The 15,793-nt window shown below is 41.2% G+C and overlaps 1 protein-coding gene across 1 annotated transcript in view; it reads right to left on the bottom strand.

The window, feature by feature from the left end:
* Window positions 1-6,600, bottom strand: part of ABCC3 (ATP binding cassette subfamily C member 3) — a 37,819-nt gene extending 31,219 nt beyond the window's left edge. The window contains exons 1-4 of the mRNA XM_009279667.2: window positions 6,499-6,600; window positions 3,492-3,668; window positions 2,453-2,578; window positions 1,052-1,189 (exon numbers count right to left, since the gene is read on the bottom strand). Of these exons, the coding sequence (XP_009277942.2) occupies window positions 1,052-1,189; window positions 2,453-2,578; window positions 3,492-3,668; window positions 6,499-6,600 (543 nt within the window). The remainder of the gene's footprint in view (window positions 1-1,051; window positions 1,190-2,452; window positions 2,579-3,491; window positions 3,669-6,498) is intronic.
* Window positions 6,601-15,793: the final 9,193 nt, after the last annotated feature.

Here is a 15,793-nt window from a genome sequence, read left to right as displayed (position 1 = left end):
AGAACAGGAGAAACGTTACCCATACCTGTTCTAAGGCTCTGCACCCATAATTTTAAGTTGATTAAGGATTCAAACATTGATAGTCCAATATTTGTACTTATTCACCACTACTACAGTTTTAAAATTGACTTTAAGTGGTGTTTGAAAGGGTCTCACCACAATTGCAGCTATTTGCTGAAGAAGTTCTGCACAGACTGTCATTTAAGGTTTAATTCAATCTCCGTTGGAATATTTACAACAGCCTGGTATAGCAAAATCCTTGCTAAAAGGATAATGCTGCTAAAAGTTACAAAAAAGGAAGTATAAAAAAAAAGAAATCAAACAGAATCAACACTGATTTCACTGAGGATAAGCAATCACCTTAATGTTTTTCAAATACTCTTTCACTCATAGCCTTTGATGATCTCATCACTGAAGCAATCTGCTTTGCCCTACTTAGTGGAATTTGTTTCTGTGAAAAACATAACAACTTTCTTACTGTGGGAGAACCTGATATGTTTTCAAACAGGAATCATAGCAGCCCAGGTTTCTTTCCTCTCCCTCCAACTTTCTGTTCTCTATTTACAGCCATAGTTGGAGTCAGAATGCTGTCCTCAGCACATCAGGCACTGACAAAAGAAAGCCTATGGAGCTGTATAATGTGGCCAAGCTGCCTAAGCAAAAAAGGGACATTACATATTAAAATGCATCATCTCCAATTACTACCCATCCCTATTTAAGCAGGGGAAGGAGGCTGCAAAAGGGAAAAGGGAAGGGAAAAAAAAAAGGGTCTGTTCTAATATATATACCATGTTGGTATAGCCCTCACATGTCTATCAGGTTTCCAGTATAGCCTTGGGCTAAGCAAAATCTGCTTTTTGACTTTGCATGAGAAGTCCCAGTTCCCTTCAAGTTACACAAGTCTGAGTCAAGGCAATGGAACCAAACTTCTCTTTCTCTCTGGCAAAAGCTGGGCTCAGATCTGACTCCAAACTCGGTGATTCATTCCCTTCACAGAGATGTTAATGCTACATTTCCTGTTCTCCAAGTGCTAACAAGGATGGCATGTTACCTGTGCTGTTGTAGTCATGATCTTAGACCGGAAAGGCCCCACGGCACAGAGCACAGACAAAAACCAGAAGATAACGAGCACTCCAGAGGACTGAACCCCTCTCAGCCTTTCGTATTGAATAAGCAATGTAGCTAACAGCTGTAAAAGCAAATACAGGAACACGTGAACACAATCCCGTCCCACTGCTCCCCTTATTCACACTCTCAGTTGGCAGCTGTTACAGACATCATCATAGAATCATTGAGGTTGGAAAAGACCTCTAAGATCATCGAGTCCAACCATCAACCCAACACCACCACCCACTAAACCATGTCCCTAAGCGCCTCATCTATACGTCTTTTAAATACCTCCAGGGATGGGGACTCAACCACTTCCCTGGGCAGCCTGTTCCAATGTTTAACCACTCTTTAGTAAAGAAATTTTTCCTCATGTCCAATCTAAACCTCCCCTGGCACAACTTGAGGCCATTTCCTCTCGTCCTATCGCTTGTCACTTGGGAGAAGAGACCGACCCCCACCTCGCTACAACCTCCTTTCAGGTGGTTGTAGAGAGCGATGAGGTCTCCCCTCAGCCTCCTCTTCTCCAGGCTAAACAACCCCAGTTCCCTCATCGACAACAGGACCTCTTTGAAATAAGGCCCCATCATAACTTCACAGAAGTCAATGGCAAAACCTCCTCTATCTAAGGAAAGCAGCGAATAACGTTACAAAATAATTTGGTTTTACTGTTTTCAGAGCCTCATCTACAGAATTCAATTTTTAAACCACACTTTGTACCTAGGGCTAGGCACACTTAAATATTAGCTACAAACATTTTAAACAAATGTAAGAGCTGTCATTTCTCCAGTCCAGATGGACAATCATGACTTGTCTAGAAAACAAGATTTTTTTTTTTTTTAAATTCTAACCAAGGGAATTAAAAATTTAATGGGCAAATTTTACTGCTTCATTTTTCATACAACAGCCACAAGCCTGTTTGTCACCCTAGGCAAAGCAAATTTGGTTTCTGTTTAACAGAGGAAGAACCACCAGATAAGAGACACAATTTTACAAAGTCCAATACGATACTGAACAATGCACAAGCCATGCTCTATCATATCTCCCTGTTTAGGCAAAGTCATATCCAAATTCTCTCCACACCTGGATCACAAGCCTGGAGAAACAGATGAGAGCAAAGTGGGAGGCAGAACAATCTCTCCATTATAAAGATTTTAATTTACATAGCTGAATCTACATGAAAGAGATATCTGTAACTGCAGCCTTTTCGGTAAGCAATACAAGTACTAACAATTCCGTTAAAAGAGGACAGGATAAGGCAATGAATGCAGAGGAACCCTTTCCCTCCTTCATCTGCCTAAGAAAGAGTTATTCTTATTGGTCACAATAAGAAACAGCTACAAACCACAGTGATGCCAACGATCAATGGAGTTACAAAATAGACTGGTGGAGGTGTTCTGTTTTGCAGGAGGTCGTGGAAAGAGTAGAATAGATCTGCCCAGCTCACGCACCACAGCAGGACACCAAACAGCTGGAAGAAGTCAAACAGAAACAGCATTTGGTAAACTCATCTCCAGCGGCAGTCAGAGGGCTAGCAAAACCGTTACGATTCACAGATTCCCAGCAAGGCAAAGCTGTGTAAACAGAAAAACATTACTGCGTTGATCAGCTGCAGTCAGGCTAACGGAACTGTCCCACTGCACTCAAACCAAGGATCTCGTCTCAACTGCTTTCCAAGGGATTTGCAAACACAACCAGTAGAAAGACAAACGTATTTACCTGTTTTTTTTCCTATGCTATTCAGTTTTGATTGGAAACATAGGCAGCATCCAGATTAAAGGCAGACATGCCCTGAAGCAGAAGCCTGGAATTTTTCTCCAGGAATAACCCCAGTTCTCTCATGGCCTATGGAAAGTGACTTGCTTGCTTCCCTTAGACCTAGTAATTTATAAACCAGAAGTGCTGTTGATGCCAGCCATCTCTTAAGCACAAGATGCAGATGAAATCACATAGCTATTGGGTGAGTAGACTGGCTTGAAAAAATACCTTCTTGTGCTTACTTTCACAATGAGATTAAATTCTCACTGGACCTACCTTAAGGTCTTTGTTTTGCAGCTTTCAGTGGTTTAAAGCTTAAGTAAAGGTGAAGCAGCATATTTTTGGCTCAACAAAGGGGTGAACTCTTCTCCAGAGCAATCATCTCCTCTCTCTACCCAGAAGGTGGGCTCGCAGGATGGATTTCCTTACAGATGAGCTATCCTTTGGTATCCTTCCTCAGAAATCTGTACATACACTGTTGTTTCCTATACGCAAGGTCTTCAGTTCCCCCATAAATCAGAGGGAATTTTGTTTAAATCCTACTGCAGCACTTGCTTGGATACTGAACTAATGCTAGCAAACTCAAAACTGCACGTTACTCGTGGAGAACTGCAAAGAGATCTTACCGTCTTGAATCTGCTCAACATGGAAAGCACGATGTACCCTCTTTTGTTGTGCTTTAGGTAGAGAAGATAAAAGGGTAATGCACTCCATAGATAAATGCTAGGGATCCATGCTAGGATGGTATTCTGGAAACACGGTGTCAGGTCTGGATTATCAGTGTGTATCGAAAGATTTGAATCCTGGAAAAAAAAATGAGACATTTATTAATAGAGAGGCAGAAGAGCTGCCAATTGGAACATCTGGTTGAAGAAGTTGTATCCAAATTCTGCCGGAGTTAGCAAAAGACCTTAGTAAAAGCTTTCCAAAAACACCTTTCCCAACTACTTGTGGTTAATTTGCTATAGTAAAAGGGCTAAGTACAGTTTTAAATACTGGGCAAAACCTAGAAAGACAGAATTCTGCCCTCCTGTTTCTCAGAGTTGGACACATTTCGTAGCAGACAAACCCCTTGTGTTTCTGCCTTTGCTAAGGCTTAGTTACAGGTGCTGATACCACAGCATTTCTCAGGCATTCCCAGCCTGGAGCGCAACTGCTAAACAAAGCTCTTGAGGCAAAATCCTCAACCTGAGAACTCATCCAGCAAGAATGTCCAGCACTGGAGAAAATTATCAGATTTAGATCAACTGTATGCTGACCTAGGAAAACCCCCTCCATTTATAACTAGAATTTTGTCCTTCTTACTCATATGCCTCCAACTATAATTACTTCCCTATTCTAAAAAAAGGTAAAAGGAATGTATTATACACGGAGGTAGGAATATGTGCTTTCTTGCAAACATTGCAAGCAACGCTTTCCATCTGTGACCTTGGACATCACAATTCACATATGCAACTTGTACCTGAGGATTTGAATGTACCACGTGCAAACACACAGTTACACAAGTTCAAACTAAAATAGAAATTTCAGTACGGTTAAGGGGAACTTGGTTTTAATCAAACCTACTGGAAATTCACAACTTGCATTTTGCCATCTGATGTGTCATCTTAAATGCGGTAGATAAATACTTGCAGGATATGTAAAACTGTTGTACTACCGTTAACAAGCAGATGATAAAACTAAGATATCTGTGGTTCAAATATGCCTTATCTCTGCACTAGAATCATTTACTTGTACCTAATTATTTTGGGGTATGAGCTCTCAGTAGAAGTATGTTTCAGTTAAGCTGAGCCACTTCTCCCCACCCCTTATAAATGGCTGACTGACTAGTCTGAATATGAATTCTTCAAAAGTCTTTCCAGTCCTGCTTTTGTTTACCAATACAAAAGAGACCAAATGCTGATCACAATGGTTGATTTTAGGAGAACTGAAGATCCACAATCTGCTGACAATCTTCCAATTTCGGTGATGATCTGTCAGAAGGGACATACATCACTGCATCAGTCCACATACACACGAAAGAGCTCGTAAGTGTAATGAAACTACAAAGCCTTGGCAGGTTGCAGGACGGTTTGGCTGAACTGTGACAAGTTTGTCACTCAGTACTTCAGCTTTGGCACAAATGAAACCTCTGGCAGTGGTGAAGGGTGGCACAAATCCATCAGCTGCGCATCTGAGCTGCGCCCTTTAATGCCACAGAGTTAGTGCCTCTCCAGCTGAGAAATAGCTCTTTTGGAGGCACAAGCACCCAGCGTGGGCCAGGGGAATAAAAACATTCCCCCCATTTACCTAAACAGGTTTGTCCAGACCTAGGGGAAACTTCAGCAACAAATCAACAACACAGGGGCAATTACACTGCAATTCAAACACAAGATCAAAACCAAACAAAACTCCAGCCTCACATTTAAACTGTTTCTGTGTTTTCCTCCAGCAAGCAGGTCTCTGGCACCAGAAAGGAAGATAATGTTTCAAGAGCACCCACTTTTGGCTCATCATCAAAACAGTTCAGCATCTCTAACATGATAAGCTCCCCTAGCAGCTACCCTGCCTGGGGCAGGAGGTGGCCTCTAGAAGTCTGGAGCTGAAGAGCTCTTTAGTTCCAAAGCAGGAGCTTATCTACTATCATTTATTCAACAAAATACTAATTTCCTCTTTAAATTACATGTGGTTTAGCAATGTCTTGAGCATGTTTGCAATTGTGCTCCTTTTGCTTGCTGGAAAAAGTCCTGGAAAAGGAAAGCTGAGGAAGAATATCAATAACTGGGCACAGAATAAAACAAAGATCCTGTTTAAGGGAAAAGTTATTGAAGGGAGTGGGGGTGGGGGGGAAAGCACTCTTAATTTAAACCTTTCCTATAAGACCAAAATGTCCAGAAATGTCTTTCTGTCTGACAGCAACCTAGAAACTGCCCCAGATGTCCATTAACTTCGGACTGAACACAAGCTGACTATTGTATCCAAGACACAGACTGTATGGCTGCCAAGCCATTTAAAGGTTTTCATTAACTCTTATTTAAACAAGGCAAAGGGCTTGCATTTCTGAACGTAAAAATACAGCTGGCCAGAAAACAAAAATTCTGTCCTAAAAAAACACGTAAGATTTTGAGATTCAGTTGAATTATCCCTAAGAATAAAAGTGGAACCTCTCCAAAATTATGTGAAAGTACAAGAAGCAGCACCCACCCAATGACCAACAAGAGCCTACTACTTCCATGGCACATGGAAACGAGGATGTGGGCTGAAGGAGAAACCTACGTCCAAGGTGACAGACCTGACTACTGGCTATCTTGGTAATGTTTTCCCAGGTCCAATTCCATCTTGGAACAGATAAACAAGCTTTCCTGGAACAGATCTGTTTCTGTAAAAAGTTTCCCTTTCAACGAATTGGTGTTTTCTGAGAGCAGACTCTTTCCGTCCTTGAATACAATGAGAGGGGTTCCTGTCAGAAGATACAGTACCTAAAACATTTAAGTAATGTAAATCCATGCAAATTACTTGCTCTCCCTAAGACCGGACCACAGTGGACTAATGCTGCTATGCCATGTGCCATGTAACAGGGACTCTGCTATGAATTATTATTATTACTTTTAAATCTGGGAATCTGAAAGTTGCGTTTCTTAGTACATTTCTTACCAAGCTGGATCTGTTTTTACGGAGCTGGCAGTTCCACTTTATGGCTTTATAAATCACGACACTGACAGCATATATTCCAACATCCACTCCAACCCTAAACATTTCGAGTCAGAATATGACACGAAGTCTCAATACAATCTATCCTGACCTAGCCAACATTGTTAAATATTGCTAAATACCCTTCAATTCAGCAGTAAAGTTATGGAACTCCACCCTTGAGAACAAACACAAGAAGCAACGGCTGGAGGGACACACCAGCTCTTTGACTCCTATCTTTAAGGCTCCTGCATCTGGCTTTGCCTTTCCATATTCTGAATGCTGTTCTGGTAAGCAGAGCGAGTTTAAATGCTTCTTGTGTCCCATTCTGATTGAGGATGAAAATACCCACCTTGGGCTGTCTGGGTTTGGGGGTTTTCTTTGGAAAGAAATTGTAACAGCCAGCATGTTCATCACAGCCAACATCACTGTCAACTCGCTTCCCCACAAGCAAGTCTTAAGGGCAGTAACCTGTGACCTCTTCCTAATCCAGACTCCCACCGTGCTCCGTGGCTCCTCCAGACTGCCAAGAGCCCTGTGGCAACTGTCTGTAAGCAGCGGCATTTCCTTGGATGCAGTATCACGGATGAGGTTGGAGGCTCTGCTGGTGACATACAGCATTGCAGAAATACTAACCCACTGTGCCGAACTCCCTGGGCACGCAATTTACTTAATCCTGTAATAATACTTAAATGCGATGCCAACATCCATGGGAAAAGAGATTAGAGATGCTTGTTACAGCTTCACAGCAGACAAGGGGTCCCCTAGAGTCTAAAACTTACAAATTAGTGGGGCTTTCTGTTGATCAGTTAAGAATATCATTGCCATTGTCCCTTGCAGCAGCTTTCAATCATACCCATCACTCCAGTCACAGACTTTGGATAAACACAACCCTCGTATTAAGGGCCATCTGTGCAGTAGGACTTACATTTGGATGAACAGTTTTAAATACATGATCTTCATTTAAGGGAAGGTATTCAACAGGGGAAGCTCTAAGCAACATTAAATCTGCTCTAAATCTTAGTACTTTCTATTACATTTTCCCCTCTGGAAAAGAACATTGCTATTGAAAAGGCCATCCTTAAAACTGATAATGCCTTTAAAGGAAACAGAAGTTCAACACAACATATCTTGGGTTTCTTGCACATCACCCCTTACAGCTTTCAAAGAAAAGGGGGAAAAAACAGAAAGCCTAAACCCATGCTGAAAAACAGGAACAGGGAAATTCCTGTCTATCCCTTTCCCAAACCCCAAGGATGATGTTAATAGAGCCTGCTGAGAAAGACCAGTTAGGGTTCTGGTCTTGTGTTTAAGTCTAAACCAACTCCTACTCCACTACAGAAGTTTAAAATAAAAGTGCCTCACACTGGCTTTACCTGGCATACAGCTGACGCTGCAGTAATGCTCCTCAAACAGCTGGCAACGGAAAGCTTCCAAACCCTAGGGAAGACTAATAATATCTTTTGTAGTCTCAAGCAGTTATCTCCACTGAATGGATAAATTAATACATGTTTCTCTCTAAGTTTCTATAGTGCAAAAAGAATCGAGAAAAGCACAGGAAACAAAAATTCATTGTTTATCTGCTGGGAAGGTGAAGGCCATTGCGTTGACGTCATTCACACTCTACCCAAGGTTAATACAAGCCATATCACTGATTCTGTGTCAGTTATCACTAGTTGGCATGTTACTTAAGATTAAAAATCAAATTGGAAAGCTGACTGGAAAGGTACACACGAAAGTAAAAGATAGGGAAGTGCATAACTGAAAGTAACAATGCTTCCCTGCAGTAAATAAACATGGAAATGGTATCTCTTGCAGAAGAAATTGTTAGTGAGAATTTAAATGCAGAGGAGAATCTTCCTGCCCTTCTTTTGCCCCTAGATCTGATAAATACCCTGCCAGTGAGTTTCACTTGCACAGCCTGGGGGAAAAAAAAAAAAGAAAAAAAAGAAAAAAAAAGGATGTTTTTCTCTTGGCTCTACCACACTGCCTCCTCCCAAGAAGGGAGGCTCTGCAGTGGCTCTGAACTACACCACCAAAAACTATCAGGGCTCAGTCTTAGCTATAGCACAGGCTTCATCTCAGCCTCTCCACGTCTCACCTCCCACTGCTAGCTGTTGCCCATCTCCTCAGCTTGGTCCCTGTTGGTAAACTCTTTGGGGCAAACTCTAATAATCATTTTAGAGCACAAATGCAAACCAGCACTCTGCTCCAGGCCTCCAGAAGGCTGCCAGTTTCAAATGGCCTTTTCAGAGCAAGATCATCCATTTACGTTTCCAAAGGTATAATTTCACCCTTATGCACAGAAGGAGTAACATGCTTCATTAATCCACAGTGACTGCTGCACAACTCAATTCCTTCACATGATTACATGAACAACCTTCCCCCCCGCCCCCTTAAGGCAGGGCAAAAGATAATGACATTCTCCACACAACAGCACAACAATACTGCTTGGAAAAAAGCAGTGAGGTTCAGAGGACGTAAGCATTTGTAGTACTGCATGAACCACACAGTTAATAACCAGAAATAGTATTTTTCTGTTTACAAAGCATACTGCAACAGTTATCTACATTAGTGAAGGACAGCACGCAGGATGCTGAACTTTCTTTTCCAGCAGTAAAAGGATCTTTAGTGGCTTATTTTAATCAATCAAATAGACCTTGCACAAGTTCATAGCCTATACAAGGTAGTTTATGGTTGTGGACTAACTAGACACAGGTTTTTGCTTGAGCTGAAGTTTCATGGTACAAATGGTACCAACCACACAATGCACTTGAGAACTGTGGACCAGACATTCAAAAATCAATGTATGGGCTTAGTGACAGGTGTTATACAAAACAGTAAGTTTCTCTGTCTTCTCCTTTTAGTTTTTAAGAGTAGAAGTTCAGAGCTTCTCTGCCACCATGAACAAAAATGAGGCAGGATGAAAAAACAAGTAGGTTCATATTCTGCCACAGTCATGCAATCCCGGGAAATGGGTCTTTCAGAAAAGCATCTGTAGCTTAAGAGAGATAGTAAAGTAGAAGTGGACCACAGGAAATATCTGCATCTAAGACACCTAAAATAAAAGTAAAATCCATCTACTTACTGTTTTAGTAGCAGTCAGTCTTCTTGCTTGGACAGAGGGACATTTATTGGCTTGCAGAGGGGAAGGCATAGTGCCTTCCATAGAGGTAACCATAGAGGTACGAATGCTCATGAATCAAAAGCGGGATTGAGAGGAAAAGGAAACAGGATCATTCTTTCAGCAGAAGAAAGTCCTGGATTGTCTTTTAGAATTGATCAAAGCTATATACTGTTGTAGAGAAAACTTTCTGTTAATTGCATCATCAAAGGCCTTTCCTATGGCCTTGTGCAAGTACAAATAAAGGATTGGGTTGCTGTATTTGAGCCCAGTGTGATGATGGGTGTGGGGGAATATCCTTAATTTGAGCCATCCCATCTCCCTTCCGTTGAAAGGAACGGGCTAAACCCAAGGATCATAATGAATGTAGGCCAATTAAGAAGAGGTAGGAACAGCTGAAACAGCTGCAGAGATGGTCCCTGCTTTATTTTCTCCCCTTCCCACCGACTCCTCCATTTTAAGCTGGCCCATCCAGTTGGGCTGCTGTACAATAATAATAAAAGAGTTTGTCACAAAAAAATTGTCATCAGTGCTGCTCTGACGCTCCGCCTGCCTAGCGGGAGCTGGAACCAACAAATTGACTGCAGTGATAATGAGATTTTAGTGTCTGGTCAAGGCTGTCTTTAACATGATAGTAGTGTGAGAGTTTGGTGGGGCAGGATACAAAGGTGATGCACCATCTCAAGCGTCCAAGGTTGGTCACACTCTTCAGCTGCAGGGACACTCATTAGGGGAGCGCCAAGAAGTCAAATGCAGCAGCAGGCTAGAGGGCAAGACAGACTCTGGGTGCTAATGAGCTTTAATACTAAGATTAAGCCTGGTTTATCACTCACAGAACTGACCTAAGCTCACCTAACACAGACAAGCGTTACACTCTAGCTACACTCTCCGAGTTAATTTGCACAAACGGTACTCATCTCTCAGTCAACAGACCTACTTATTTCAGTCATTTTTATTCGGAAAAAGAGTGAATGCTACAGTCTGGCCCTAAACCATGACAGTAGTTTCAGAGAGAAAAAGAGCTCGCAAAGCACCACTACAGGTAGCATCAGTGGGAAACGTCCTCCTACGCCTCCCCCCACCCTCTCAGCTATTCTCTCTTCTCTTCCCTTCTTCTTAAAGTGAAGATTGGCCTTCAGTGTTATGAAGCCAAAAAATTCAGAGATAAATAAAAGATGGCATCAGGTGACTATGGAAAAGGAATATGTTAATCAGAGAAGTCAGAGCAAAGGCAGAACTGTCCTGGTACATTGTTTTACCCCAAACCAAATGCATGCACAGCTTCACTCCAACATCTACTAAGCAATGTAAACATAAAGCTTAATACTTGATTTTCGACACCCAGAAACCCCCTATTTCTAAACTAATCATGTTTAACTATGATCTGTACAAACACCCAGCAACTGAATCTGCCCAGCCAGTGCTGGTATGAAGAGAGCAGTGCCATCCCTAAAAAACTGCTGTAAGACCACAGTGGCCCAATTGCAACACGCTTACAATAACGATGCTTCAAATACCCAAATGAGCCAGAACTTTCACACTTTGCCACAAAGAGGCTTAGACATGGAAAGTGGTTTTTTGCAGGTCACCAACAAGTAAACAAGCGGTAGCAACTCTGTATCAGGGCAGGATTAAAAAGGGAAAAAAGAAGCAGACAGAATAGCATTGCTGCATATGAAGATTACCACTGGCCACAATTTTCCATCTGATAGATCTTCCAGTAGTAAACTATTTCCCCTGCAAGATATACCTTGCTTTTTCAAAGGAGACAAAACATTAAAGCATAAGGTTTTTAAATGCTTTTTGTTTCACTTTGCCTGCTTTTACCTCCCCTTACTGTAATAAAAAGATGATATCCAGAACGTGGAGGGGTTTTTTCCCTTTTACTTTTCCATGTTTCCAAATGTACATAATAACAAAGGCAAATGAAAAAAATTGCATGTCTAAGAGGTGAGGGAGATTCTAGAATACAAGTCACTCAACTAGGGGGGAAAGGAGAATACCAAAGGAAGAAATGAGAAGTATGCTTTTTTTTAATTGCGCAAGTGTCAGATGTATTTCTGTATTCACAGAAAGTTTCAGAAAGAAAAAAAGAAATTATTACTTCTGAAACTAAATGACTGACATTTGAAACAACTCCTGTGAAATAGTTTTTCTTCTCCCCCTCCTTCATGTCTTATTCTGTTCTAGTTGAAAGCTGTATGACACTGGCACGTGACATTACTGTAACTGATCTAAGTTTTACTACATTGACTTCACCTCTCACGCTGCCATGAGATTAGCACAGGGACAAGGTGCCAGCTCACACAGACCCAGCACGGAATCAAGGCTGTTGGTTGTACAAAAGCCTGCACGCATTCCTGGGAAGATCTCTGGCTGCTTGCCGCTATGGTCTCCTCCAGCTCAGCCAAATTACGTGTGACTGGATAATGGCCCATCATATTCACGGCAGTATCAGGAGACAAATGGAGCATCAGCTTACTGGAAAAATCAAAGATCCCATTTAATAGGTTTCTCAAAGGAATTTTTTTTAAATTAAATTTTAAACAGTAATAGTCTCTTCATTTTAATACATTACAAATTTACACATGTAGAAAGGAAAGGATTATATCTCCAGTGGCATAGCAATTTGCCTACCAGGTAGGTTAGGCCCATCTCAAAATGCTTTGTATTCTTAACTGTAGCAATTAAATAAGCTCCATTTTAAGGAGCTCATCATGCAACTCAGATTTTGTTTCAGATATTATTTCTTTTCAGGAGGCAAACTTTATAGTATTCCTAAGTCCCAGACACTACATCTCCCAGCTATGTCACTTAAGCTAAAACGGTCAGAGCTGTGACCAGAGAGGAACGGTTGTGTTGAAAGCTGAAGAATATATACGACCTTGAGTTTTGCTACAGAGAAAAAGTCTCCCTGTGGGGCTTTAATCCTCTGTTAAAGCAAGGTGGGACCGTGCCTCCCTACCACCTGCCCCACCTCACAGCATCCTCAAGTTTTACTGTCCCACCCCCAGGAAACACATGGAAGGGAGGAACAAGCAGGCTTTTGTGTCCAGAAGATCTTTGTGAAGCATCTCCCACAAAGCTGCAGTTCACCTGGACAAAAAAAAGATTCTTCTCTTCTTGGGTGTTGTTTTTTCTAAAAATCCTTTTTCCTGCAATTCCAGAATTGCAACTGGGAATTCCAGAAGGGACTGAACCGTGCTGGTCAGATGGTGGTGGTGACGGTTTTATCAGCTGCCCCCATTCTCCTGCACTGAGGGCTGTACTGTTCACTTGACCCGTCAGTGTGCTGGTTTGAAGGAAACGGCAATGACTGCTTTCCTTGAAAAACATGAACAATCACATTCACATATTCTACTGAAATGAATGTCATCTTTATGAGCTTCATTAATTGACACTGTCACTGAAGGACTCCATAAATCCTTGATATTGGCAGTTTTCACTGGTATTAAGTTTTGCTCACAGCTCTCAAATCCAGACTTTGTCTTTCCCAAACAGATTCAAGTACAGTCTATTATGCCATTTACACACAGATGAATGATAATAGGTCCTGGATAATACTCCAAATCTAATGATAAATATTTATACTGCTCTTGACATTGAGAATCTGAGGCCCAAATCCTTTAGCAATAGCTTCCATTCAACTCAATTCAAGAATCTTAAAACCTTGGAGGATTTGAGCTTGAGTACTTAATTGCTTTTAAGTTCAAGTTGGTAAGAGTACTTAATTGCTTTTAAGTTCAAGTTGTTACCAACACAGCTACCCTTTGAGAGAGCATAACTCCACAGATCTGATGTTTGAAGAGACCATTAAAGTTACCTATTTTGATCTCCTACCTAAATGAGAAAGAACACAGGTACCCGATGCGATCGTTTGTGAAGAGATTTATAGAAGTGGGACTCAAGTTATCTAAGTTGGATGCAGTTAACAAAGATTATGTGGAGATCTGTATCATGTTTAAGTATCTATAAACACTGAACATTCTGTGTTTATCACAGCGTGGCAGAAGGGGAAGCTAATGTATAAAGAACAGACAGCCTGGACCATACCATCCTACTGCAGAATCCCTCCTTTGCAATGACCTGCTACCACCTTTCACTTCACTCTTCCTCTGCTGGAACTAATTTCGTTGAAAATATAATGGAATAATTGAAATTCGATGTTTTATTATTAATTTAGGGCCAAATCACATAAGTTGTGGGTTTTTTTAAATAAACTTGTACACGTTACAAGAAGTACATTGTTTGTCATCTTCCCTGAAAGCAACATTTCTTCCTTACTACAGCCACCCTAAGTCATCTTAAAAAAAATTTAAGCATGATACATGATGAAGCAAAAGGGGAAATTATGCAGAGGGGAGACTGGTGGCACTTTGAGCCAACAGAGCAGGAAGTTGCATTTCCAGAGAGCAGCATGACTTTTAGTCCAAATCTACCAAAATTTCACAGAATGACTCAAGGTGAAGGAATATCCACAAACCTAAAGGTTAAAGGGGTGCTTCTAGGAGACTATCTCAAAGACAAGACTGAGGTATTGTTTACTTTTGAGAGCTGCTGCAACTTCCTGTTGAATTACTCAAGAGCCTCTGGATGAAGAAGGAGCCAGCCCTCCACGTGGGGTGGGGCAAAAAAACCCAAACATTTGTCAGGATACCAAGACACAGGGTAGACAAGGAAACTGAGCTCTGTCAGCTACGCAGGATCAAAAGGAACAAGCCTGGTTCTCATCCATAACTGACTAGAAGTTGTGGTCTCCCCTTGAAGCGCTCTATCACTTGTCCTCCCATTTCCTATTTATGCTGTTAAAAAACAACACCACCAAAACCACAAGCTGCTGCGTAAGCCTAGGCACTTAAGTCTGTCTGTAGGCTAAGGTGTTTATATGACCCATCATCCCAACAGTACCCAAGTACCGCAGAGCACTTAATGTTTTATCCTCACAGCAGCCATAGTGCCATTTCTTACCCAGAGAGTCTGAGCTGCAGAAAGACGACGTGTCTTTACACTCAACAGAATTTGGTTTTCTAAGCTCGTGTTGTTTAGTCATCAGGCCAAAACGCTTTTGCAGCAAACACTCCCTAGGAGATCAATTTGTTCTCCTCTCAGAGGAACCGCTCACGTTTTACTACAGTGGAGGACATAAACAACAAATAAGTGATAATTCACCACTATCTACTTCTCAAGCACAGAGATTGTGGGTCATATTAATTGGCATGCCTATCTAGCACACTTACTATCACATAGTAAATATGTGACACAATAAATAGGAGGTAATTATGGGCAATAGTAAATAACACACCTAAGGACTGCCTGGTGTGGGTATGCACTATCGCATTCATCTCCTCCCGAAAGGCTTTTAGCATGGGAACACTGCTAGGAGATATTAACAATTAGCTTCAAATTCTCAACTTAAGTAGACAGTATGTTTCTAAGTGTTCAGATGAAGATTGTTCATACTGCATTTTGAAATAATAATGTTCCGGTTGTTCCTCTTTTATATATAAATACCCTATATTAGTATTAGCGATTTGCTGATTCCATGTTCAACAGGTAAAGCAGTAGCTGGAAGCCAGAAGCTTTTATAGATTTCTAATGTGACCTACAGCGTTTCCTTTAATTTCTTATTTCTAAAATGGGTTGAACAGGAAATTATTTTGCCTCTGCACAAACGCAAAAAAACCCAACCCGTTGACATTTCCAGCAAAATTCCCCACCCTGCATCAGGGTGAAGAGTTGAAACCTTAACACTTTCGATAAGCCAAAAAAATCCAAGATAAATCAATCATCTGTTAAAGCTGATATATTTCAATGTAAACATTTTCACGAGCTAATTCTGAACTGTTTTGTTTTGATTCTGACCTCCTTTTAACAGAAAAGTATTGTAGCCAGTTTAAACTCCAAACCAAAGAACTGTTTAAATTGGAACAGCATGTTTCCTTTCGCTCTAAACAGTTTTAAAACTGACCCAAATATGTCATTCAGCTTCCAAAAATACCTACGTTTTCTTTGACAAAAAATGGGGAAAGAGTCTAAGTTCATCAGCTATGAAAAAGCAAACATTAATACTGGTTCACATTTTATCAAGTTCTTGGTCTGAACTGCCAAGCTGAACACCATTAGTTTGCATGCACA

This window comes from Aptenodytes forsteri, unplaced genomic scaffold (genome assembly GCF_000699145.1).
Source record: "Aptenodytes forsteri isolate BGI_AS27 unplaced genomic scaffold, ASM69914v1 Scaffold563, whole genome shotgun sequence".
In the NCBI taxonomy this organism is placed as follows: domain Eukaryota; kingdom Metazoa; phylum Chordata; class Aves; order Sphenisciformes; family Spheniscidae; genus Aptenodytes; species Aptenodytes forsteri.
The sequence above is the reverse complement of the archived record's forward strand: the minus strand, read 5'-3'. Positions and strand labels throughout refer to the sequence as shown.